General features: G+C 41.2%; 1 protein-coding gene across 7 annotated transcripts in view; it reads right to left on the bottom strand.

Moving 5' to 3' along the window:
- LOC106996314 (uncharacterized) overlaps window positions 1–21483 on the bottom strand; it is a 73244-nt gene extending 51761 nt beyond the window's left edge. For 5 of the 7 annotated variants that reach the window (XM_077949088.1, XM_077949089.1, XM_077949090.1 and 2 more), the window contains exons 1-2: window positions 21221–21483; window positions 17092–17203 (exon numbers count right to left, since the gene is read on the bottom strand). In XM_077949088.1, the coding sequence (XP_077805214.1) occupies window positions 17092–17203; window positions 21221–21359 (251 nt within the window). In that variant the 5' untranslated portion in view covers window positions 21360–21483. The remainder of the gene's footprint in view (window positions 1–17091; window positions 17204–21220) is intronic. The other 2 variants (XR_013398801.1, XR_013398803.1) reach the window with 1 other exon arrangement.
- Window positions 21484–24626: the final 3143 nt, after the last annotated feature.

Genomic DNA, 24626 nt, shown 5'->3' with positions numbered 1-24626 from the left:
TCAAGTAGATACTATAAATTGATTATATAGATATATTTATATATGTGTGTATATGTGATGTATAATAAAAAGTTGGAGGAAGGAAGACCTATGCTCTCTAGGAAAGAATAACATAAATGTCATTTTCCCACAGTTCTTTCTTCATAAGTGAAGGAGAAATAAAACCCTTTACAGACAAGCAAATGCTGAGAGATACTGTCACCAGCAGGTATGACGTAAAGAGCTCCTGAAGGAAGCACTAAATATGGGAAGGCAAAACCAGTACCAGCCCCTGCCAAAACATATCAAATTGTAAAGACCATCAACACTATGAAGAAACTGAATCATCACATGGGCCAAATTAGCAGCTAGCACCATAATGACAGGCTCGAATTCACACATATCAATATTAATCTTAAATGCAAATGGGCTAAATACCCCAATTAAAAGACACAGATTGGCAAATTGGATAGAGTCAAGATCATTTGGTGTGCTGTATGCAGGAGACCCATCTCATGTGGAAAGACACAAGTAGCCTCAAAATAAAGGGATGGAGGAAAATTTTCCAAGCAAAAGGAAAGCAAAACACACAGGGGTGCATTCCTAGTCTCTGAAAAAAACAGCCTTTAAACAAACAAAGATTTAAAAAAGACAAGAAGGGAACTACATAATGGTAAAGGGATCAATGCAACAAGAGCTAACTATCATAAATATATATGCACTCAATACAGGAGCACCCAGATTCATGAAGCAAGTTCATAGAGACCTACAAAGAGACTTAGACTCCCACACAATAAGAGTGGGAGAATTTAACACCCCACTGTCAATATTAGACAGATCAATGACAGAAAATCAGCAAGGATATTCAGGACTTGAACTCAGCTCTGCACCAAGGGGATCTAATAGACATCTACATAATTATCCACCCCAAATCAATAGAATATACATTCTTCTTAGCACCACATCACATTTATTCTAAAATTGAGCACATAATTGGAAGTAAAACACTCCTCAGCAAATGCAAAAGAACGGAAATCATAACAAACAGTCTCTCAGACCACAGTGCAATCAAATAAGAACTCAGGATTAAGAAACTCACTCAGTAATACACAACTACATGGAAACTGAACAACCTGCTCCTGAATGACTACTGGGTAAATAACAAAATCATGGCAGAAATAAATAAGTTTTTTGAAACCAGTGAGAAGAAAGACACAACTTACCACAATTTCTGGGACACAGCTAAAGCAGTGTTTAGAGGGAAATTTACAGTTCTGAATGCCTACAGGAGAAAGCAGGAAAGATCTAAAATTGACATCGCAATTAAAAGAAGTAGAGAAGCAAGAGCAAATTCAAAACCTAACAGAAGACAAGGAATAGCTAAGATCAGAGCAGAACTGAAGGAGATAGAGACACGAAAAACCTTTCAAAAAATCAACGAATCCAGGGGCTGTTTTTTGGATAAGATTAACAAAATAGACCATTAGCCAGACTAATAAAGAAGAAAGAGAAAATAATCAAATAGACACAATAAAAAAAATGATAAAGGGGATAAAACCACTGATTCCACAGAAATACAAACTATCATCAGAGAATACTATAAATATCTCTACACAAATAAATTAGAAAACCTACAAGAAATGGATAAATTCTTGGACACATACACCCTCCCAAGACTAAACCAGGAAGAAGTCGAATCCCTGAATAGAACAATACAAGTTCTGAAATTGAGGCAGTAATTTATAGCCTACCAACCAAAAAAAACCCAGCACCAGCTGGATTCACAGCTGAATTCTACCAGAGGTACAAATGGGAACTGATACCATCCCTTCTGAAATTATTCCAAACAATGGAAAAACAGGGACTCCTCACTAACTCATTTTATGAGGCCAGCATGATCCCAATATGAAAACCTGGCAGAGATACAACAAAAAAAGAAAACTTCAGGCCAACATTCCTGATGAACACTGATGAAAAAATCCTCAATAAAATACTGCAAACCAAATCCAGCAGCACATCAAAAAGCTTATCCACCACAATCAAGTCAGTTTTATCCCTGGGATGCAAGGCTGCTTCAACATACACAAATCAATAAATGTAATCTATCACATAAACAGAAACAATCACAAAAACCACATGATTATCACAATAGATGCAGAAAAGACCTCTGATAAAATCTGACACCTCTTCACGCTAAAAACTCTCAGTAAATTCGGTATTGATGAAACATATCTCAAAATAATAAGAGCTATTTATGACAAACCCACAGCCAATATCATACTGAATGGGCAAAAACTGGAAGCATTCCCTTTGAAAACTGGTACAAGACAAGGATGGCCTCTCTCACTATTCCTATTTAACATAGTATTGGAAGTTCTGGCTAGGGCAATCAGGCAAGAGAAAGAAATAAAGCATATTCAAATAGGAACAGAGGAAGTCAAATTGTCTCTCTTTGGAGATGACATGATTGTATATTTAGAAAATCCCATCATCTCAGCCTAAAGTCTCCTTAAGCTGATAAGCAACTTCAGCAAAGTCTCAGGATACAAAATCAATGTACAAAAATCACAAGCATTCTTATACACCAATAACAGACAAATAGAGAGCCAAATCATGAATGAACTCCCATTCACAATTGCTTCAAAGAGAATAAAATACCTAGGAATCCAACGTACAAGGGATGTGAAGGACCTCTTCAAGGAGAACTACAAACCATGCTCAATGAAATACAAGAGGACACAAGCAAACCGAAGAACTTTCCATGCTCATGGATAGGAAGAATCAATATCGTGAAAATGGCCATATTGCCCAAGGTAATTTATAGATTCAATGCCATCCCCATCAAGCTACCAATGACTTTCTTCACAGAATTGGAAAAACCTACTTTAAAGTTCATATGGCACCAAAAAAGAGCCCACATCGCCAAGACAATCCTAAGTCAAAAGAACAAAGCTGGAGGGATCATGCTACCTGACTTCAAACTATACTACAAGGCTACTATAACCAAAACAGCATGGTACTGGTACCAAAACAGAGATACAGACCAACAGAACAGAACAGAGCCCTCAGAAATCATACCACTCATCCACCACCATCTGAGCTTTGAAAAACCTGACAGAAACAAGAAATGGGAAAAGGATTCCCAATTAAATAAATGGTGCTGGGAAAAGTGGCTAGCCATAAGTAGAAAGCTGAAACTGGATCCCTTCCTTACACCCTGTACAAAAGTTAATTCAAGATGGATTAGAGACTTAAATGTTAGACCAAAAACCATAAAAACCCTAGGAGAAAACCTAGGTAATACCATTCAGGACATAGGCATGGGCAAGGACTTCATGTCTAAAACACCAAAAGCAATGGCAACAAAAGCCAAAATTGACAAATGGGATCTAATTAAACTAAAGAGCTTCTGCACAGCAAAAGAAACTACCATCAGAATGAACAGGCCACCTACAGAATGGGAGAAATTTTCTGCAATCTACTCATCTGACGAAGGGCTACTACCTAGAACCTACAAAGAACTCAAACAAATTTACAAGAAAAAAACAAACAATCCTATCAAAAAGTGGGCAAAGGATATGAACGGACATTTCTCAAGACATTTATACACGCAACAGACACATGAAAAAACGCTCATCATCACTATCCATCAGAGAAATGCAAATCAAAACCACAATGAGATAGCATCTCACACCAGTTAGAATGGCGGTCATTAAAAAGTCAGGAAATGACAGGTGCTGGAGAGGATGTGGAGAAATAGGAACACTTTCACACTATTGGTGGGACTGTAAACAAGTTCAACCATTGTGGAAGACAGTGTGGCGATTCCTCAGGGATGAAGAAGTAGAAATACCATTTGACCCAGCAATCCCATTACTGGGTACATACTCAAAGGATTATAAATCATGCTGCTATAAAGACACATACACACATATGTTTATTGCGGCACGATTCACAATAGCAAACCCAAATATCCATCAATGACAGACTGGATTAAGAAAATGTGGCACATATACACCATGGAATACTATGCAACCATAAAAAAGGATGAGCTCATGTCCTTTGTAGGGACATGGATGCAACTGGAAACCATCATTCTCAGCAAAATATCACAAGAACAGAAAACCAAACACCGCATGTTCTCACTCATAGGTAGGAATTGAACAATGAGAACACTTGGACACAGGAAGGGGAACATCACACACCGGGGCCTTTTGTGGGGGGAGGGGAAGAGGGGAGGGAGCATTAGGAGATATACCTAATGTAAATGACGAGTTAATGGGTGCAGCACACCAACATGGCACATGTATACATATGTAACAAACCTGCATTTTGTGCACATGTACCCTAGAACATAAAGTATAATAATAATAAAAAAAATAAAGACCAAGATCATTTATATGACCTATAAAACTTTGATCATGCTGATTGTTTCCTGCAACATCTCTAAGCTCATTGCCATTCTTCTCTTTTCTTTCCTTAGCCATGCTGGTCTTCAGTTTATCCAAATGGCCAATAGTCCTCCAGCTCAAGCCTTTGTTCATGCTGTTCCCTCTTTCCGGCAGGCCTCCCTCACTCCGATTCCTACCCTCTCTTCTTCATCTGGCTAACTCAAATGCATCCTTCAGAATGACCCAAGGAAGGACTTCCTTGACTCTCCCCCAGGCTAGATGAGGACTCGCTGTCATAAATTCTCATAACACTTAGCATTTTTCCTTGTAACTTATTCAGATTTTCCATTTATATTTATTTTTCTGGTTGTTTCATTAATGTGTCTCTACTACACTAGATAGAATGCCCTAAGAGACTTTTCTTTCCTCACCATTGATAATCCACTGCCTGGTGCAGAGTCGATCCTCAATAAATATTTTGCAAATGAAAAATAAAGTCAATTCAGCTCATCCGGCCACTGCACTCCAGCCTGGGTGACAGTGGCTCATGCCTGTAATCCTAGCACTTTGGAAAGCTGAGTTGGGTGGGCTGTCTGAGCTCAGGAATTCAAGACTACCCTGAGCAACATGGTGAAACCTTGTCTCCACTAAAATACAAAAAATTACCCCGGTGTGTTGGCAGGTGCCTATAGTCCCAATTACTCCAAAGGCTGAGGTATGAGAATCGCTTGAACCCAAGAGATGGAGGTTGCAGTGAGTCGAGATCGCACCACTGCACCCCAGCCTGGAAAACAGAGTGAGAGACTGTCTCAAAAACAAACAAACATTTTTCTCTACAACTGTTGCCTTCTGAATGTCTCTTGAATCCACATACTTTCCTCCATCTGTACTGTTACTGACCAAGTCCAGGTACCCTGCATCTCTCATCTCCATTTCCAGAAAAGCCTCCAGATTTTCTCCCTGTGTCTCCTCCCAATCTTCCCACACCTTTATTCTCTACAAGCAGGACTCTATTTTCACCATGCAAATCTGTCTTCTCATTGCTCTTGAAACCAAATTCTTAATATGCATATGAGGCCCTTGCTATGTGGCCTTGGTCTGGTTCACAGTGTCTTCTCCCACAGCATCCTCCCTCACCCCACCCCCTCCAGCTGCTGGAAAGCACTTAAATATTCTTTCAGTGGGAGCACAAATGGGGACAATATGGGGCATAGGAGATAAAAACGGATACAATTATGGGGAATTGAGACTCAGTCAGATCAGGTGGATCTCATAGATCTTGTAAAGGCTGCCTATCTCTGCTCTAACAGCACAAGATGTGTTGGCCTTTGAAAGGGAGACAGACATCATCCAGAGCAGACAAAATCCCTGCCCTCAGGGAGCTTATGTTCTAGTGGAGAAGACAGACAACAAATGAGTAAATGGACTTATAAAGTCAAATATGAGTGCCGATTAGACAATAAAACAGGGAAATGTGACAGAGAGTAACCAGCCAGATGGGGTAGGATAGGGGTCAGGATCAGACAGGGTGGTCAGGAAGAGAACCCAAGGAGGTCATGTTTCAGCTTGGACATAGGTGATAGTAACAAGTCACAGGACAGTATTCCTGGCAGTGGAAACTGCCAGTGCAAAGGCCTGGGCCAAAACAAGCAAAGAGCTTAGAATGTTCTGGGAACAGGAAAAAAAAGGTCAATGTGGCATTGTCAGTCATTTGACCCAGAGCAACTCCATCTTGAATGGGGACTAGGTAAAATGAGGCTGAGACCTCCTGGGCTGCATTCCCAGATGGTTTAGGTATTCTTAGTCACAGGATGAGACAGGAGGTCGGTACACGATACAGGTAATAAATACTTTACTAATAAAATAGGTTGAAGTAAAGAAGCTGCCCAAAATCCACTGAAACCAAGACGGCGATGAGAGGGACCTCTGGTTGTCCTCACTACTACACTCCCACCAGCGCCATAGCAGTTTACAAATGTCAACCCTAGTGTAGCATATAATCAAGAAATAACCATAAACGTGGGCAACCAGCACCCATCGGGGCTGCTCTACGGAGTACCCATTCTTCATTCCTTAACTTTCCTAATAAACTTGCTTTCACTTTAGTCTATGGACTGGCCCTGGAATTCTTTCTTGTGTGAGATCCGAGAACCCTCTCTTGGGGTCGGGATGACGACCCCTTTCCAATAACAGCTTCAGCACCATGAGAGAGAGGGACCAGAGTGACGAGATCAGAGACTGTCAAAGACGAGGTCAGAGGTCCAGTAAGGAACTTGGGTTCAGTCTCAACAAAATGGGAGGCCATTAAAGGATGGTAAGCTAAAAAGTGAAATGGTAATAATTTTTAAAAGGTCATTCTGGTTGCAGAGAAAAAGCAAAACTGCAGTCCCCTAGTGTCAGATCTTTCAGCTCATTAATTCATCAGAAGATTAAAGACCCCACTGTGTGCTACACTTCTAGGTGCTGGGGAGATTCAAAAACAAAGCGAACATATTAAAACCATTCTCATGTACTTTCAATAAATATTGGCTACCTTCTATTGGCTGGGCACTGGAACAGAGGTAAACAAGATAAGAGGTATGATCTGTTGGAACAGTACTAATTCAACTGTTAATCACTGGCTGTAAAATGAATCGCAAGCAATAAATGGCATTTAGGAAACTCACTAGGGTGACTGCAATTTACAACCTCATCTTCTGATACAAGCCAAAGTAAATTACAGGAAGATTAAAGAGTTTAAAAAACAAAACAAAACAAAAACCTAGAAGAAAAAATGGCTAAGCATTGACTAACTATAAAATAGGAGAAATAGAAAGCAATCAGGTTGCAATCGATTTCATTACATCAAAAATCTTGAAGTGTAAAATTGGAAAAGATCCCAGGAAATACATTTAACAAAAGTAATTATTCCTGTGATTGGAATCATCTTCCTTGAACATAATGTGGTGAGAGGCAGCAGGAACATTATATATGTTACACTCTAGTGGTTTCCTTTAAGTTTCAAAGTTGTCAACTGTTTTATTTGATCTCAGAATTGTGTTTTCAAAAGAAAAAAAAGCTTTACCATTATCACACTTCTTATAAAGATGAAGAGAAAAATGAATCAAAAACTTCTATAGTTTAGGTACTGGTAACTACATTAAATATAGGAACAGCACTTAGGGGAAACTGATTTGTTTCTAATGGTGATAAAGATAATAAAAAGCACACTGACTGTAAAGCTCATTGCTTCACATATACACTTCCTAATTCTTACTACACTAACTCAGAGCTATGATTGTGAGTTCCATTTTGCTCTGAGCACCAACTGCTCAGAACTCCATCTTTCTCAGAGCTCCAATCACTCCAAACTCCTTCTTGCTCTGAGCATTCTCTGCGCAGAGCTCCATGTGCTTGGAGCTCCATCTTGCTGAGATCTCCAATCACTTCCAGCTCCATTGTGCTCTGACCCCCATCTGCTTGAAGCTCCATCGTACTGTGAGCAGCATGTTCTCTCAGCTCCATCTGGCTCTGAGCACCATCTGCTCTGAGTCCATCTGAAACCAAGCAACATTTGCTCCAAGTTCCATCTCGCTTAGAGCTCCTTCTTGCTCAGAACTTCATCTGCTCCAAGCTCCATCTTGCTCAGAGAACCATCTGCTCTGAGCTCCATCTTGCTGAGTACTCCCATTGCTTTCAACTTCATTTTGCTCTAAGCACCATCTGCTCAAGCTCCATCTTACTGTGAGGAACATGTTTTCTAAGCTACATCTTGCTCGGAGCTGCATCTGCTCCAAGCCCCATTGTGCTCAAAGCTCCATTTTTTCCGAGGTCGATCTTGCTTCTGAGCATCATCTGCTCAGAGCTCCAATCCTACAGAGCAATGTTTTTAACTTCCAATCACTCTGAGCTCCATGTTGCTCTGAGCACCGAGCACCGTCTGCTCTGAGCTCCACCTTACACCGAGCAACATCTGCTCCAAGTTCCATCTTGCTTGGAGCTCTTAATCGCGCTGAGATCCATCTTGCTCTGAGCACCAAATGCTCGGAGCTCCATTTTACTCTGAGCACCATCTACTCTGAGCTCCAGCTTGCTCAGAGCTCCATCCACTCTGAGCTCCAGCTTGCTCAGAGCTGCATCTTCTCTGAGCTCCAGCTTGCTCAGAGCTCCATCTACTCTGAGCTCCATCTTGCTATGGCACAATCTGCTCAGAGCTCCATCTGCTCTGAGCTTCATCTTGCTCAAAGTTCTAATCACTCTGAACTCCATCTTACTCTGAGCACCATCTGCTCTAAGCCCCATGTGTCAGAGTTCCATTTGCTCTAAGATCCTTCTTGCTCAGAGCTCCAATTACTCCAAGCTCCATCTTGCTCTGAGCACCATCTGCTCAAACCTTCTTCTTGCCTGGAGCTCCAGTCACTCTGAGCTCCATCTTGCTCTGAGCACCATCTGCTCGGAGCTCCATTTTGCTTTGAGCTCCATCTTGCTCTGAGACCATACGCTTGGAGCTCCATCTTACTCTGAGCAACATCTGCTCTGCGCTTCATATTGCTCAGAGCTCCATCTTGCCTGAACCCCATCATGTTTCAAGCTCATCATGCTCAGAGTTTCCTCTTGCTTTGAGCACTATCTGCTCCACGATGTTTACTGCAGCACTATTCACAATAGGAAAGACATGGAACCAACCCATATGTGCATCAATGATAGAGTAGAAAAAGAAAATGTGCTAGATATCCACCACGGAATACTATGGAGCCATAAAAAAGTATAAGATCAAGTCCTCTGCAGGGATATGGATGAAGCTGGAAGCCATCATTCTCAGCAAACTAACACAGAAACAGAAAACCAAACACTGCATGTTCTCACTCATAAGTGGGAGCTGAACAATGAGAACACATTTTAATACTATTACAACCTCTGAAGATGGTCTCTATTTCTCTTAACAAAGGATATTTATACTTTGCAATTTTTCTCTCTAAAGGATTGTGGCTTCTCCTGTCTGTGCCAGTTTAGGGTACAGGTTGACCACCTCACCTTGAAATGACCCACTCCATGTCTGCACGTGGTTGGTCCCTCCTGTGAACTGTTTGTTCACAGCCTCTTATCACTTGTGGGTCATTTGAGAAGAGGTTTCTCACATAGTGCTACACCAGGCGAATCACCAACTGAAAGAATTACCAAAACAATGTGTGGACCTGGTTATTTCAAAGAATAAATAGGAGTCGGTTGAAGGTGATAAAGTCAGTAATACCTTAAGATGATAAGATGTAACATCTTAGATGACCAAGACTAATCCTGTGGGTCCCAAGAACATGTAACAATATGGAGTATGCCAGCAAAAAGCTCACCCACCAGACAACAGCAAATGACGCCCTGGCTCAAAGGTTAAATGTCCTCTCTCCATGTGTGAAAGCACATGACCAGCAGGAGGCAAAAACAACAGGGAGACAAAGGCTTTGCTGCATATCTGTGGACTTCAGTCTCCAATGAGACACTCAGAGCCTACATCTCCTCTGTTACCACTGCTGCTTTTATTTTACAGAACATTTCCATATATGTTTCATTCTATTCTCTGAATTCTGTGCTTCATTTTTCTCTCAGTCTAGTTATGAATCAACATCATACTTTCGATTTCCAAGTATTTAAAATACATGAAAAGTTATTTTTGATATTCAGATTTTTATGGATATTTTTGTTTATTCTTCTTTGCAATCAGTTTTATCTCTATGCACAGTCAGATAGTAGCTACATTGAAGTCAAGCTCAATTTATCAAATGATTAAAGAATCACTGACCTCTTCATACTGTTACACATAATTTTCTTTTTTTTTTTTTTTTGAGACGGAGTCTTGCTCTGTCGCCGAGACTGGAGTGCAGTGGCCGGATCTCGGCTCACTGCAAGCTCCGCCTCCCGGGTTTACGCCATTCTCCTGCCTCAGCCTCCCGAGTAGCTGGGACTACAGGCACCCGCCACCTCGCCCGGCTATTTTTTTGTATTGTTTACTAGAGACGGGGTTTCACCGGGTTAGCCAGGATGGTCTCGATCTCCTGACCTCGTGATCCGCCCGTCTTGGCCTCCCAAAGTGCTGGGATTACAGGCTTGAGCCACCGCGCCCGGCCCTGTTACACATAATTTTCTAAAATTGTGGTCTTGTTATATCTTCTCTGTACAAATCCATTTCATATTTTATACATTTTTACAGCAATTCTGATTTTGTGAAATTTTAAAAATATACCATGCTGTAGAATCCTGACAGTGTCTTTTCACATACATGATCATGAACACATGGCATTCTCATTAACTCTGTGAATGTGCTTAACAGTATTACAGGATTTGCAAATGCTGAATCTCACTTGCACTCCTGCCATAAAGGATATCTGGTCATGACATACTAATGTGTTGACACAATGGCTTCTAATATTTATAACTTTTACTTTTATACCCACATGTCCTATTTGTCTGTAGTATTCTCTGTGTCTCAGTCCAGTTAATGATCTTAAGTAGCCCTCCAAAATTTTGGGGGGGACGTTTAACCACTTTATAACTCTTACACAGTTTAAGTGACATTTGTTTACTAAGTTTTTTTGTCTTGTTTTGTTTTGTTCTGTTTGTTTTTTGTTTTGTTATGTTATGTTTTTTAGATAGAATTTCACTCTGTCCCCCAGGCTGGAGTGCAATGGCGTGATCATGGCTCATTGCAACCTCTGCCTCCCAGGTTGAAGCTATTCTCCTGCCTCAGTCTCCTGAGTAGCTGGTAAGACAGCTGCGCACCACCACATCCGGCTAATTTTTGTATTTTTAGTAGAGAGGGGTTTCACCATGTTAACCAGGCTGGTCTCAAACTCCTGACCTCAGGTGATCTGCCCGCTTTGGCCTCCCAAAGTGCTGGGATTACACATGTGAGCCGCCACGCCTGGCCTACTGAACTTTTTTATACTGGAACTTACTTGTTTATAAGAGCTCTCTTCTGTTAAATGTCTTTGTTATCTCTATTATTTCACTAAAATTTACCCCTATTGAGAAAGAGATTCTAAATCGATGAACCACCTTACTGGTACTATGTTCATAATACTGTTAATCACAGTAAAAGTAGGTATTCTTTTAGAAAATCAAGGTTGAAAGATCAAAAACAAAAAAAAGAAAAAGAAAAAGAAAAACACACACACAGGAAAACAAAATAAAACTTACATTGTCACTCTCCATCCATTAGTGGCATAAACACAGAAAGATAACCAAATGGACCAAATGAAGGAGGCAGAAAATCAGACAAAAATTATATAGAGTAAACACATTTTTCAGAAACACACCAAAGGTACTCAGGTTGAGAAACCTGGATATTCATGTGCAAAGGACTGAAGAACCTTATGTTGCACAATACAGAAATATCGACACATAATAAAATGAACACTTAAGTCTAATCTTGAAATTAAAACAGCTCCCAGGTAAAAAACACAGGGTGTCTATTTTGGGGAAACTTGAATCTGTACACACCAGTTGCAAAAAGAAAAAATTAGGGACAATATACACATACACAATACAATGGCTTCACCATGTCTTTTTATTTCCCAATGGGACACAGAAATCACTGGCAACAAAAGCAAATATAAGTATGATAGACAAAGGACAACTTTAAAATTTCTAAACAAGAAGAAAACAATGAACCAAAAGGAAAGGCATCCTAAAGATTGGGATAAAATTATAGAAAATTATGTATGTCAAAGGAATCATTATCTAACACACACAAGAAACTAAAGGTACTAAGTGGGCAAAAAGATGAAACAACTAAAACCTATATTGATCCAAACAATCTGCTACTGGCAGAAAAAGAGCCTACCCAATGGACAGAATGACGGAGTCCCCTGTGCCACCCAAATGTATATACACAGTGAACACAGTTTTCAAACGAACACGAAATGACACAATGAGAAAAGAAAAGTCAGCTCAATAAACAATTTTGAGGAAACTGGATAACCACTTGAAAAACAGTGAAATAGGACAGAATCCATGTAAATTACACTGAAGACTTAAACTCAGTTTTGAAACCACTTACTTCCCTTAGGAAACATAGGGTGAGCATATATTTTAGAAGACTAATCTATGCACACAATTTGCAAAATGTAAAATATAAAAAGAAAAAGAAAAGAAAAATTAGAAGGAAAAAACCCATAGACAATGCCATGGCTTGCAACCTTTTTCACTGTTTTTAATTGTACACAAAAGCCACCACTAATATATAAACATGTGGGACTACAGAAAACATTGGATCTTATGTAGGGAAAATAAAACAATGAACCAGAAGAGAAGGCACCTCAAAGACTGAAAGAAAATTATGGAAAATCCTGTCTTTGAAAGGGGTTCTTACAAAATATGTGCAAGAAACTAACACTATGATGTGGGAGAAAACAAAAACAGAAACAAAAACAAATACCCAAGCTAAGTCTGGGCCAAGGACCTGAACAGACATGTCTGAAAAGTAGATGAGCAATTCACTCATAGGTAAAAGAAAAAGTTTCCCAAAAGCTCTAATCCTCACGAGAATGTCAAGGGAAACCACAGTGAGATACCACTTCCATACACATAGAATGAATGTTACTGAAAACAAAAATACAAGTTTGAAAAGGAAACAACTGGTATAGACTTGCAGAAGGGGAAACTCTTCTCCTACACTCTTGGTGGGAATATCAATTGGTACACACTCTAGCAAAAATAGCTAGAAGTTCCTCAAACAAAGTAAAAACTCCATTTCATCTAGCCTTCCTACCACCGGCTGTACATTTACAGTCAATGAAATTCCTAAGTGGAAGAGATACCTCCCTTGCCCTGTGTAATATAGTACTCACAATACCCAAGATAGGAAATATGCCTACTCGTTCATTCACTGATGAAGGGATGAGGAAACTGCAACATGCATCCAGAATGGAGTATTCTTCAACCATAGAAATGGGTGACATCTAGTCATTTGCAGCCATGTGGAAAAACCTGAGGGACATTATGTTAAATGAAATGAGCCAGGCAGAGAAAGACATATACTGCATAATCTCGCCTATGTGGAATCTAAAACACCTGACCTCATAGAAGTAGAAAGTTCAACAGTGGTTACCAGAGGCAGGGGAGAAGAGGGGCCTGGGTAGGAATTGGTAATGGTTACCAAGTTACACTTAGAAAACTGAACTCAATCCTACCCTTCTCTTCTATAGCAGGGTGATTAAGGTTAATATTGTAGTGAATTTTCCAAATAGCTGGAAAGGATTCTGAATATCCTCTCCACTGACATAAAATACCTAGAGGACTTCACAGATGCAAAATATTGTGATTTCATCAATATGCTAGGGGTACCTATATCAAAATGGCCCCTGCATCCTCTAGTTATATACATATACTTTAGGGCAATTTCTTAAAAAAAAAAAAAAAAAAAAAAAAAAAAAAAAAAAGGATGCCAACGATGCTAAAATTAACATGGAACCATGAAATGCCCTAAATTTCAAAAGCATTTCTAGAAATAGAAAGTATGTGGGACGCATCATTGTCTTCCATTTGAAATTATACTGAAAAGCTAGTTATCTAAACAACAGATGATTGGCATTAACCAAGACACCCAGGCCAACAGACAGAATGAGGGAGCTCAATCACAAACCCAAACTCCTTGGTAGTATACACATTTTGTAAAAGAACACCAAAAGACACAATGAAGAAGGGAGAATCTGTTTAATAAATTGTTTTAAAAATTGGATATCCCCATATAAAATGACAAAATAGAACCCCTATTGTGTAAAAGGCACAACAATCAACTCAAAATGAATTAGAGACTAATACACAAAACTTGAAACCATCAAGCTCCCTCAAAGAGAAGACATACAGTGTGGGTATATTTAGGTCAATGTGGATCTGTGTTCACACTGTGCCAAAACCAAACAAACAATACAGGGGGAAAACTCATGGGTGATGGATTAGTTCGGACATGATTTTATTTTTCTTCATCAGTCACCTACGTCACAGGGAACCAAGAAAACAGACACACACGGGAATGCATCCCATTCTAGAGTTTGTGCCCAAGCAGATTAAAAAAAAAAAAAAAACTATGAAAAAAATTAAAAAGTCATCCTGAAGTTTGCAAGAAAGGTTTCGGCAAACATACATCTGATAAAAGGTTGTCTTCAAAATGTCTAAGCCACTAACACTACTTACTAGCAAAAACACAAATGAGAAACTAATAACCAAACAAAATGGGTCAAAAGAACCTGAACAGACATTTCTGCAAAGAAGACATAACATTGAAAACAAGTTTAAGAACTTGGATAGCATCACAAATCATGAGAAAGATCAAAACAACACATACATCATCTCACTATAATTCAAATGGATGTTATCAAAGTTATAACATACATTAAAACAGACACAAATGTGGGTGTAAATTTCCAGAGAGCAACTCGTTTGGTAAGAACGTTAATTAGTATACAAACTACAGAAACCAGTGAGAGGTTCCTCCAAAAATTAAACCTACAACTACCACTTCATCTGACAATTCTACCATTAAGTATACTTTCAGGGCAAAAGAAATCAGTCCATGCAAGAGATATTTGCCATCCTATGTGGACTGCAGCACTACTGACAACTGCCAAGATACAGAATAAACTTACCTGTCCAGCCACAGATGAAGGGATAATGTAACTGTGATAGATGTACACAAATAGAATAGTCTTCAGCCAGAAAAACAGAATGAAATGTCATCATTTGGAGCCATACTGTTGAATCTGGAGGACATTATGGTAAATGACCTAAACCAGGCAGAGAAAGAAAAACACTGCCACATCTCACTCATGTAGAATCCAAAATAAAAGGCTTTATTGCATAAATCTAGAGAGCACAATACTGGTTACCAGAGGTTGGAGGGAAGAGGGGGGATGGGCAGGGATCAGAAATAGGTACAAAGTTACACTTAGATGAGAGGCATGAATTGTTCCTCTCTATTCCACAGCACAGTGACTAGAGTAAATTAACACTTCATCACACCTTTTTCACAAAATCTGGAAAAGATTTCCCATATTTTCACCATAAAGAAATTAACAACTGTTTGTGATAATAGAGAGTCTTGTAAATGCAAAATTCCAAATGTTTCCATCACAAAGAAATTAACAACAGTTTGTGATAACAGAGATTCTAAATATCCTGATTTTAACATTTCTCTGTATCTGCATTAACCAAAATGCCCCGCTCTAACTTCCCCCATTGTATGCCATTACTGTATGGACAACCTTTTAAAAAATATGTAAACACGCAATGCTAAAGTTCATGTGGACCACAAAACACCCTGAATTTCCAAAGCAACGCTGAGAAATACAAACTACACCGGTTGTGTCACACTTCCTGATTTTACATTCCATTGAAAAGTTAGGGACCCCGTTCCACACAGACCAGTGGAATAGATTAGAGAACCCAGATGTAAACCCGCACCCCTAACACCATCTGATCTTCAACAAAATCCACAAAACTAAGCTTTGAAGAAAGGATTCCCTCCTCTCAATAGATGGTGCTGGGATAAATGGCTAGCCAGTTGCAGAAGAAAGGCAGTGGGCCCCTGTGTCTCACTGTGTACCGAAACTAACTCAAGATGAATGAAAGATGTAATGCAAGACTGCAAACTATGAAAAGCCAGCAGGAGAACCTAGGAAATACCCTTCTTGACAGAGGGTTTGGCACAGCACGGATATGCCTATGTCCCTGCTTTGTGTATCAGTCTCTAATTCATTTTGAGTTGGTTCTTGTGCCTTTTACACAATAGGGATTCTATTTTATTATTTTATATAGGGATATCCAATTTTTAAAACAATTTATTAAGCAGATTCTCCCTTCTTCGTTGTGTCTTTTGGTGTTCTTTTACAAAATGTGTAAAAAGCAAGTGCAACTAAAACAATTATTGACAAGTGGGGCCTAATGTACAAAAGGGCTGCTGTACAGCAGAAGAAATTACCAACAGAGTAAACGGACAGCCTACGAAGTGGCAGAAAATGTTTCCACGTATGCATCTGATGAAGTCTAATATCCAGGATCTACCTCAAAGACCTTAAGCAAATAAATCAGCAAAACAAAAACTAAATGAAGGAAGGGCAAGGGGCATGAAAACAAGCATCTCAGAAGAAGGTTTACAGCAACCAACAGACAGGACAACATTTCTCTACCTCAGTAATCATCAGAGAAATGTAAAGCAAAAAACCCATGAGATAGTATTTCACACTGGTCAGAATGACGATTGTGACACAGTCCACAAGAATAAATGGCAGTGAGGCACAGGAGGAAAGGGATGCTGGTCGGCTGTTGGTGGAAATGAAAACTAGTTTGGACACCATGGAGAGCAATGTGGGGATTTCTCAAATAACTTTATTGACATCACTAATCCTCACAAAAATGTCCATGAAAACCACACTATGATTCCGTCTCATTCCACTCAGAATGAATACTACCCAAAACAAACAAAACACAGATTTTTTGAAAGTGACATCCAGTATAGACTTATAGAACGGTAACCTCTTAAACACTATTGGTGGGGATGTAAATTAGTATACACACTCTGAAAAACAGCTAGAGATTCCTGAACAAATTCACAGTACATCTACCACGTCAGCTAGCAGCCACACCAGTGGTTCCACATTTAAAGCAGTTGAAATCCTAGGTTGAAGAGAGCTATCTGCCTTCCCAGGGGTACTAAAGCACTTGTAACTGTGGCCAAGGTCCAGAACCAACCTACCTGTGCATACGGAGCTGCAGGGATGAGGAAACTGCTGTATAGATACGCCACAGAATATGTTTCAGCCACAAAGCTTTGGAAAATCCTGCCATCTGCAGCCACATGACGAAACCTGGAGAACATCAAGTCCAATGAATGAGCCTGGTCGAGAAAGACTGATGCCATGTTATCTCAGGGATGTAGACTGAAAAGAACTTTACATCCTAGAAGTAACAAGTTCAATAGGGGTCACCAGAGTCTGCAGGGGAGGTAGAGGCGGTCTGGGAAGGAATCAGTGATGGGTACAAAGTCACTCTCAGATGAGAGTGATCAAATCTGGTCTTCTATTCCATAGCAGGGTGATTAGCCTTAACACAAATGTGTCATATGTTTCAAAGTAGCTAGAAGGAAAGATTCTGAATGTTGTTACCACTCAAAAAATAAAAACTATATGAGGTGAAGAGATGCTAAATAACCCGATTTTATCATTACTCAACATATACATGTATCAAAATCTTCCTTGTACCCTCTGATCATATACATTTAGTATATGGCAAATAGTGTTTTAAGAAATAGAAATAATGCCACAATGTATGTGAAAATGTGAAACATGCTGAATTTCCAAAGCTATCCTGAGAAATACAAACCATATGGGATGCATCACATTCTCTGAGTTCTAATTATTAGAAAATCCCTGGTTAACCAACCCATATGTTACTGGCATACACAGAGAAACACAGACCAGTGAGGAAAAATGAGGATGCTCAAGAATCAACACAAAATTCTACAGAGTGAACACATGTTTCAAAACACCAGCAAAATGACACAATGGGGAAGGTTTCCAAAACTACATATCCATATGGAATACAATACAGGACTCTTATGGTACTAGATACACAATAATCAACTCAAAAGGATTAAAGATTATACACCAAACTTGCAACCATAAGGCTCCTATAAAGACAACCTCTGGTGTGTGTATATTTAGGGCAACTTGGATGTATGCTCATGGTTTTCAAAAAGTAACAAAAATACAAGGAAAAAAATCATTGACAATGGACTGCTTTGGTAGCAATTTTGTTTTTTCCTGATTAGTAACCAACAGCACAGCTAACCAAGAAATTCTACACGTGTGGGACCACGTCACTGAAGAGTTTGTGCCCAACAAAGAAAACAATGAACAAAATGAAAAAGCATACTGAAAATTATAAGGAAAGTTTGGGCAAACATACAGTGGATAAGGGGTTGTTTTTGAAAATGTACAAGCTAGTAACACTGCCAGCTGGCAAAAAAAAACAAAACAACAGAAAAAAACACAGATCAAAATTGGGCAAATGACCTGAGTAGATATTTCTGCAAAGAACACAGGAAACTGACCCAATGTTTACAAAAATGGGGTTAACATTACTACTCATGAGAAAAATGTAGATCAAAACCACACTCAGAATTTATCTCACTCCAACTAGAATGAACATTACAAAAAAATTAAAGTATTTAAAAAGACAATTCCTAGGCTGGGCGCAGTGGCTCATGCCTATAATCCTAGCACTTTGGGAGGCCGAGGCGGGTGGATCACGCGGGCAGGAGATCAAGACCATCCTGGCTCACACAGTGAAACCCCGTCTTTACTAAAAATACAAAAAATTACCCTGGCGTGGTAGCGGCTGCCTGTAGTCCCAGCTACTCGGGAGGCTGAGGCAGGAAAATGGCATGAACCCGGGAGGTGGAGCTTGCACTGAGCTGAACTCCGCCACTCCACTCCAGCCTGGGTGACAGAGCTAGACTCTGTCTCAGAGAGAAAAAAAAAAATCCTGGTATGAATTTCCAGAAAGGGGAACTGTTTGTGGAAACGTAAATTATTATTAACGCTATAAAAAACAGTTGAGGGGTCCTGCAAATAGGAAAAAAAAGAAACACCAAACCATCTAGCAGTCCCACTACTGGGTATCATTCAACCCACCTGTTCATCCACAGATACAGAGATCAAGAAACTCTCATATACATACACTAGGGAATATTCTTCAGCCATCAAAACAATGAAACACTGTCACTTAGAGCAACACAGATGAACCTGGAAAACATTATGCTAAATGTAATGAGCTAGGCCTAGAAAGACAAACACTGCATGATACCACTCACGTGAAATCTTAAGATGTTTATCTTAAAGAAGTAGAAAGCACAATATTGATTACCACAGTCTGGGAGCTAGAGGGGGAATGGGGAAGGATTGGTTATGGAAACAAAGCTATCTTAACATTAAAGGAATACATCTGAATGTTCTCCTCAGCCCCAGTGACTGGAGTTAACAATATTATATTTTTCTAAAGAGCAAGAAGGGATAATTTTGAATGTTCTCTCCACACAAAAATATAACCTGTGTGAGGGAATAGAGCTCCCAAGTACCCTGATTTGATCATTACCCCATCTATATGTATGAAAATGTACCCCTAATTATAGACCTTTGTGTTGTGAAATAAAGTTAACAGCAATAAATACATATTGCTAAAAATCACAGAGAGCCACAAAGGCAATGAATATTTAAAGGAACCCTCAGAAATACAATCAAAGTGAGAACCCACAATCCTCAATATCAAATTACACTGCCAAGTTGTAGTCATGCAGCAGAAATATGGTACTTGCATAAATAAAAATACCTAGAACTGTGGAAAAAAACAGGGAGAGCAAAAACATGATCAACACAAATATGGACATAGTCAACTGACTTTCATAAAGAACACCACAATGTGGAAGGCAGAGTCTGCTCAATGAAGACATTTGAGAAAAATGATATCCGGATGCAGAAGCAAGAAATAGGACCCTTATTTTACACGACCTATGAAAAACAAAACCCCCTCCCCCAAACTGAAGGCCAAAGACCATAAACCACAAAAAGTTTTTAAAACACAGGATGAACATGTATTTTTGGTTACTTGAATCTCTGCTCATCTTTGCAAAGAGGAAAACAAACACCTTTGAAGAAAAACCTCACTGACAACTAAATGCTTTGTCACTGATATATATTTTCTTATATGGGTGACCAAAATTACATGCATGAAATGCAAAAACAAACATATGGGACTATACCAACCTGAAAAGTTTCTACATCTCAAAACAAATTACTTTACAAATAATAAAAGCATCCTATAGATTAGCCAAAAATTTCAGGCAATCTTGTAATTCACGAGTTGTCATCTAATGTGTACACAGAAAACACTATAAAGCAGCAAAAGAATCCAACTATTTCGCCAAGAACCTGAACAGACAATTCTGTACAGTCATAAAAAAGAACAACAGATACGATATAAGGTCCTCAAAATTAACTATTCATCAGAAAACTGTAATTCAAAACCACATGCACATAATCTCACACTTATTGAATATTCCTAAAAAAAACTTTTAAAAATAGGAGGGGCAGGGAGCTGTGGCTCAGGCCTGTAATCCCAGTATTTTGGGAGGCTAAGGCGGGTGGATCACCTGAGGTCAGGAGGTTGAGACCAGCCTGCCCAATGTCGTGAGACCCCGACTCTACTAAAAATACAAAAATTAGCTGGGTGTGGTGGCTGCTGCCCAGAGTCCCAGCTACTCTGGAGGCTGAGCCAGGAGAATTGCTTGAACCCAGGAGACAACGGTTTCAGTGAGCCGCGATCACGCCACTGCACCCCAGCATGGGCAACAGAGCAAGACTGTGTCTCAGAAAACAAAACAAACGAAAAGAAAAACATAGGAATGCGAGTGTGGTTTTCGAGAAAGGGGAACTCATACACTGTAGGTGGAACTGAAAATTAGGATACACACCATGGAAAACAGCGAAATAGCCGGACACTCCTCAAAGAATTGAAACTACACATGTCCCCTGCTCTGGCCAGGTCTCTTGCTAAAGGTCTTGAGGCATCAAAAATAACCCTAGACCCCAGCTCAGAAGCCCATGGGGCTCGCAGAGACCCTGGACCAGCGTGTCACCGCCGGGGCTCTGGGCCAAGGGGCGGCAGGAGGGCGGACGCTGCCAAGGCCAGGACCCCACAACCGCCTCCATGCGGACGACTTGGGCCCAGATGCCCAGAATAAGTCAGGGCCCGAAAGCAGGGAGTGACCGGGAAGGAGAAGGGAGGTCCAGAGGGTTCCCAGTGGGGTCCATGCCCCGGACACTTACCGAGACTCGCCTCCTCCTCCACTATCACGCGAAACCCACCACGGCTTCTCGGAAGCTCTCTCCAACCACCAGGCTGCTCCGCCGCCGCTGCCGAGGCCTCACAGGAAGTGTAGTCTCGGCTTCCGTAGGGGCGGCACATGCACGCGGGCACGTGCAGGCAGGCACATGCACGCTGGCAGCGTCCCTCTCGCCAGGTTGAAGCACCACCCCCTCTTAAAGGGCCCGCGGCTCGGACGGGCCAGACACAGCTTAGGGTTGTGGCACAGGAGCGCTCCCTGTGACCCCAGCCAAGAGATAGGCTCCCTTTGTTTGGTGAGCCCCCAGGACCTGCCCCTGCCCTCCTCTGAACCTCAGCTTCACCCCGCAAAGGAAGCGGCCTGGCTGAAGCTCTGGGGTCCCTCAAGCTCGGCACCTCGGTATCCAGGGTGGATCCCCTGCCCCTCTGCAGAGGGTGCCCAGAGAATCACAGAAAGCTGGGGGCTGGAGGGACAGTCCCGAGGGTAGCAGGGCCTCCCCGGCCCCAATGTCCGCATCTGTCCTGCGGAAGCCCGGGGACCTCGCTAGGGCTGCCTGGGTCACCGGGCTTCCCAGGAGGCAGGCATGGGCCCTGGGGTCCAGCGCTGCCCCCACCTCAACTCCATCCTGCATCAGCGCCTGCGAGGCGCCCTGTGGACTGGACCCAGGCTCGCCCATTCCCGGGGAGAGGGACCCGCATCGGTCTCTGTGACACCCACAGCAAGGGCCGTGCTGAACTCTCCTGGGGATCTGGGGGTGAGACGGGGGAATCCCGGCAACTTCTTGAAGCAAACTCAGTTAAGGAGGGACTCCTCCTGAACTATTTTGTGAAGCCAGTGTCAACCTGATATCAAAACCTAGCAAAGACACGCACACACACACACACACCCCACACACACACACAAAACCTATAGGCCAATATCCCTGATAAACATATACCCAAGATTCTCAACAAAATACTAGCAAACTTAGTGTAGCAGCGCATCCAAAAGTTAATTCATCATCACCCTGTAGATTTCTTTTCTGTAATCAAGGTTGTTTCAACATGTGAAAATAAAAAAATGTAATTTACCCCATAAACATAATTAAAAACACAACTCAATAGATGTGAAAAAAAGCTTTTGATAGCATTCAACATCCCTTTGTGTTAAAAAAAAAAAAAAAGAAAAAAAACCCATAAAGTAGGCATCAAAGGAACATACCTCACAATAATAAGAGCTATCTATGACAAACACACAGTTGACATTATACTGAATGGGCAAAAGCTGGAAGCAGTCCCCTTGAGAACTAGAACAAAAAATGATTCCCATTCTCACCACTCCTGTTGGATGTAGTACTGGAAGTTCTAGCCAGGGCAGTCAGGCAAGAGAGAGAAATGAAAGACATCCAGATCGAAAAAGAGAAAGTCAAACTATTTCTCTTCACTGATGATGTAATTCTATACCCAAACCCCGAAAGACTCCACCAAAGGGCTTCTAGAAGTAATAACTTCATTAACATTTCAGAATAGAAATCAATGTATGAAAATCGGTAGCATTTCTATACAGCAATAATGTTAGAGCTGAAAGCCCAATCAGGAATTCAATCTCATTAGCAGTAGCCACAAAAAGAATAAATCCCTAAGAATATATGTAACCAAGGAGGTGAAAGATCTCTACAAGGAGAACTACAAAACACTGCTGAAAGAAATCACAGACGGCAAACAAATGAAAAAAAAAAATTCCATGGCCATGGATTGGAAGAATCAAAATTATTAAAATAGTCATACTGCCCAAAGCAATCTAGAAATCTTATCCTACCAAACTACCCATGCTATTTTTCACGGAATTAGAAAACACTGTTCTAAAATGTGTGTGGAACCAAAAAAGAGCCCAAAGAGCCAAAGCAAACTTAAGTAAAAAGAGCCAAGCCGGGGTCATCGTATTACCCAACTTCGAACTACACGGCAAGGTTACTGTAGTAACCAACACAACAGCTACCGGTGTAAAAATGGACACAGAGTCCAATGGACCAGAATAGAGAACACAGAAATAAAGTCACATACTCACCAGTATCTAAACTTGACGAAGTTTAAAAAAAAAACAAAAAGCAATGGAGAATGGCTCTTGAATCCCACCTGTTGGCTTAGAATGTAAAGAGGCCTGGCATAATTTGTGCAGTAGCAGAAAAGTCAAATGAACACTCAATTGGCCTTTTCCACTCCTGCAGTGATTTTAGGCAGCCTCAGGCCTGTATCAGAGCCAGCCTCCAGGTCTAACAGTCGTCCAGGTCACTGTCTGGGTTCAGCAGTTTAGAAATAGAACTTCAGTAACCTGGTAGTACTGACTTCACAAAGACAGTTCCTGCAGGGTCAGCATAGGGCACATTTTGTTTTAGCTGGGAATATTGTATTGTCAATAACAGAACACAGGTTAGTTTCAGCAGAGACAGGAACGGATCCACTGCCCCAGCACTGCAGGGTCAGGGCTTCAACTCTGTCTCTTCTGCAAATGGCTGCTTTCTTATTTCCTGGAAAACCAGCCCCTAGGAACCCATAGCCCTGGCCCAGTGCTATGGCTCCACCTTGAGCCTCCCGGTGTGGACTTCCAAAGTGGATGCACCCAGACCCACGTCCCAACCCCAATCCCTGGAAGAAGGGGCCTGGGAAGCAGGCAGGTGCCCCATTTGGAATTCAGACTTTCATTCAGAGTGTCTGGACAGGGGCACCCAGGAGAGCCTCGGTTCTGAATTTGTTTTGCTGTAAACACTCATGGGGGTTTTGACGTAAGGAGGAAGAGAAAGTTCTCAGATGCTGTGACCTTCAGTTATACGTCAGCTTGACTTGGCCACGGGGAGCCCGGTGTGGTCAGGCCTTACTCTCAATGGTATTTCTGGATGAGGTTAATGTTTAAATCAGCAGAGGGAATAAAGCAGTTTGCCCTTCCCAGCGTGGGGGCCTCACCCCATCAGGCTGAAGCCCACAGGGAACAAGAGGCCTGCCCTTCCCCAAACAGAGAGAATTCCTCCTGCCTGTGAGTCCTTGGAACAGAACCACACAGGGCTTTCCTGGGCCTCCAGCTGCCCCCTCATCCTGCAGATCTGGGGCTGGTCGGCATTGCGAATAACAAGTTCACTCCTTATAATAAATTTCCCACTGCATCTACACTCACATCCTGTTGGTTTTGTTTCTCTGGCTAACCCTGACTAACGCAGATGCCGTACACTGCTGGAGAAGAAAGAGCTGCAGGCAGAAGATGCTGACCAGATCCACGTGCCCACATGCCCAATGCCACAGGCCTCTGACTGGACCGTTCATCCTGCCCTTACAACAGGAACGCACACTGAGCTCCCCCTGTGCTCAGGGTCTGCATCTCATGGGGTTATTATTAAATAACCATAAGAAGCTCACAAC

The sequence above is a fragment of the Macaca mulatta genome, chromosome 10 (assembly GCF_049350105.2).
Source record: "Macaca mulatta isolate MMU2019108-1 chromosome 10, T2T-MMU8v2.0, whole genome shotgun sequence".
Taxonomy (NCBI): Eukaryota; Metazoa; Chordata; class Mammalia; order Primates; family Cercopithecidae; genus Macaca; species Macaca mulatta.
The sequence above is the reverse complement of the archived record's forward strand: the minus strand, read 5'-3'. Positions and strand labels throughout refer to the sequence as shown.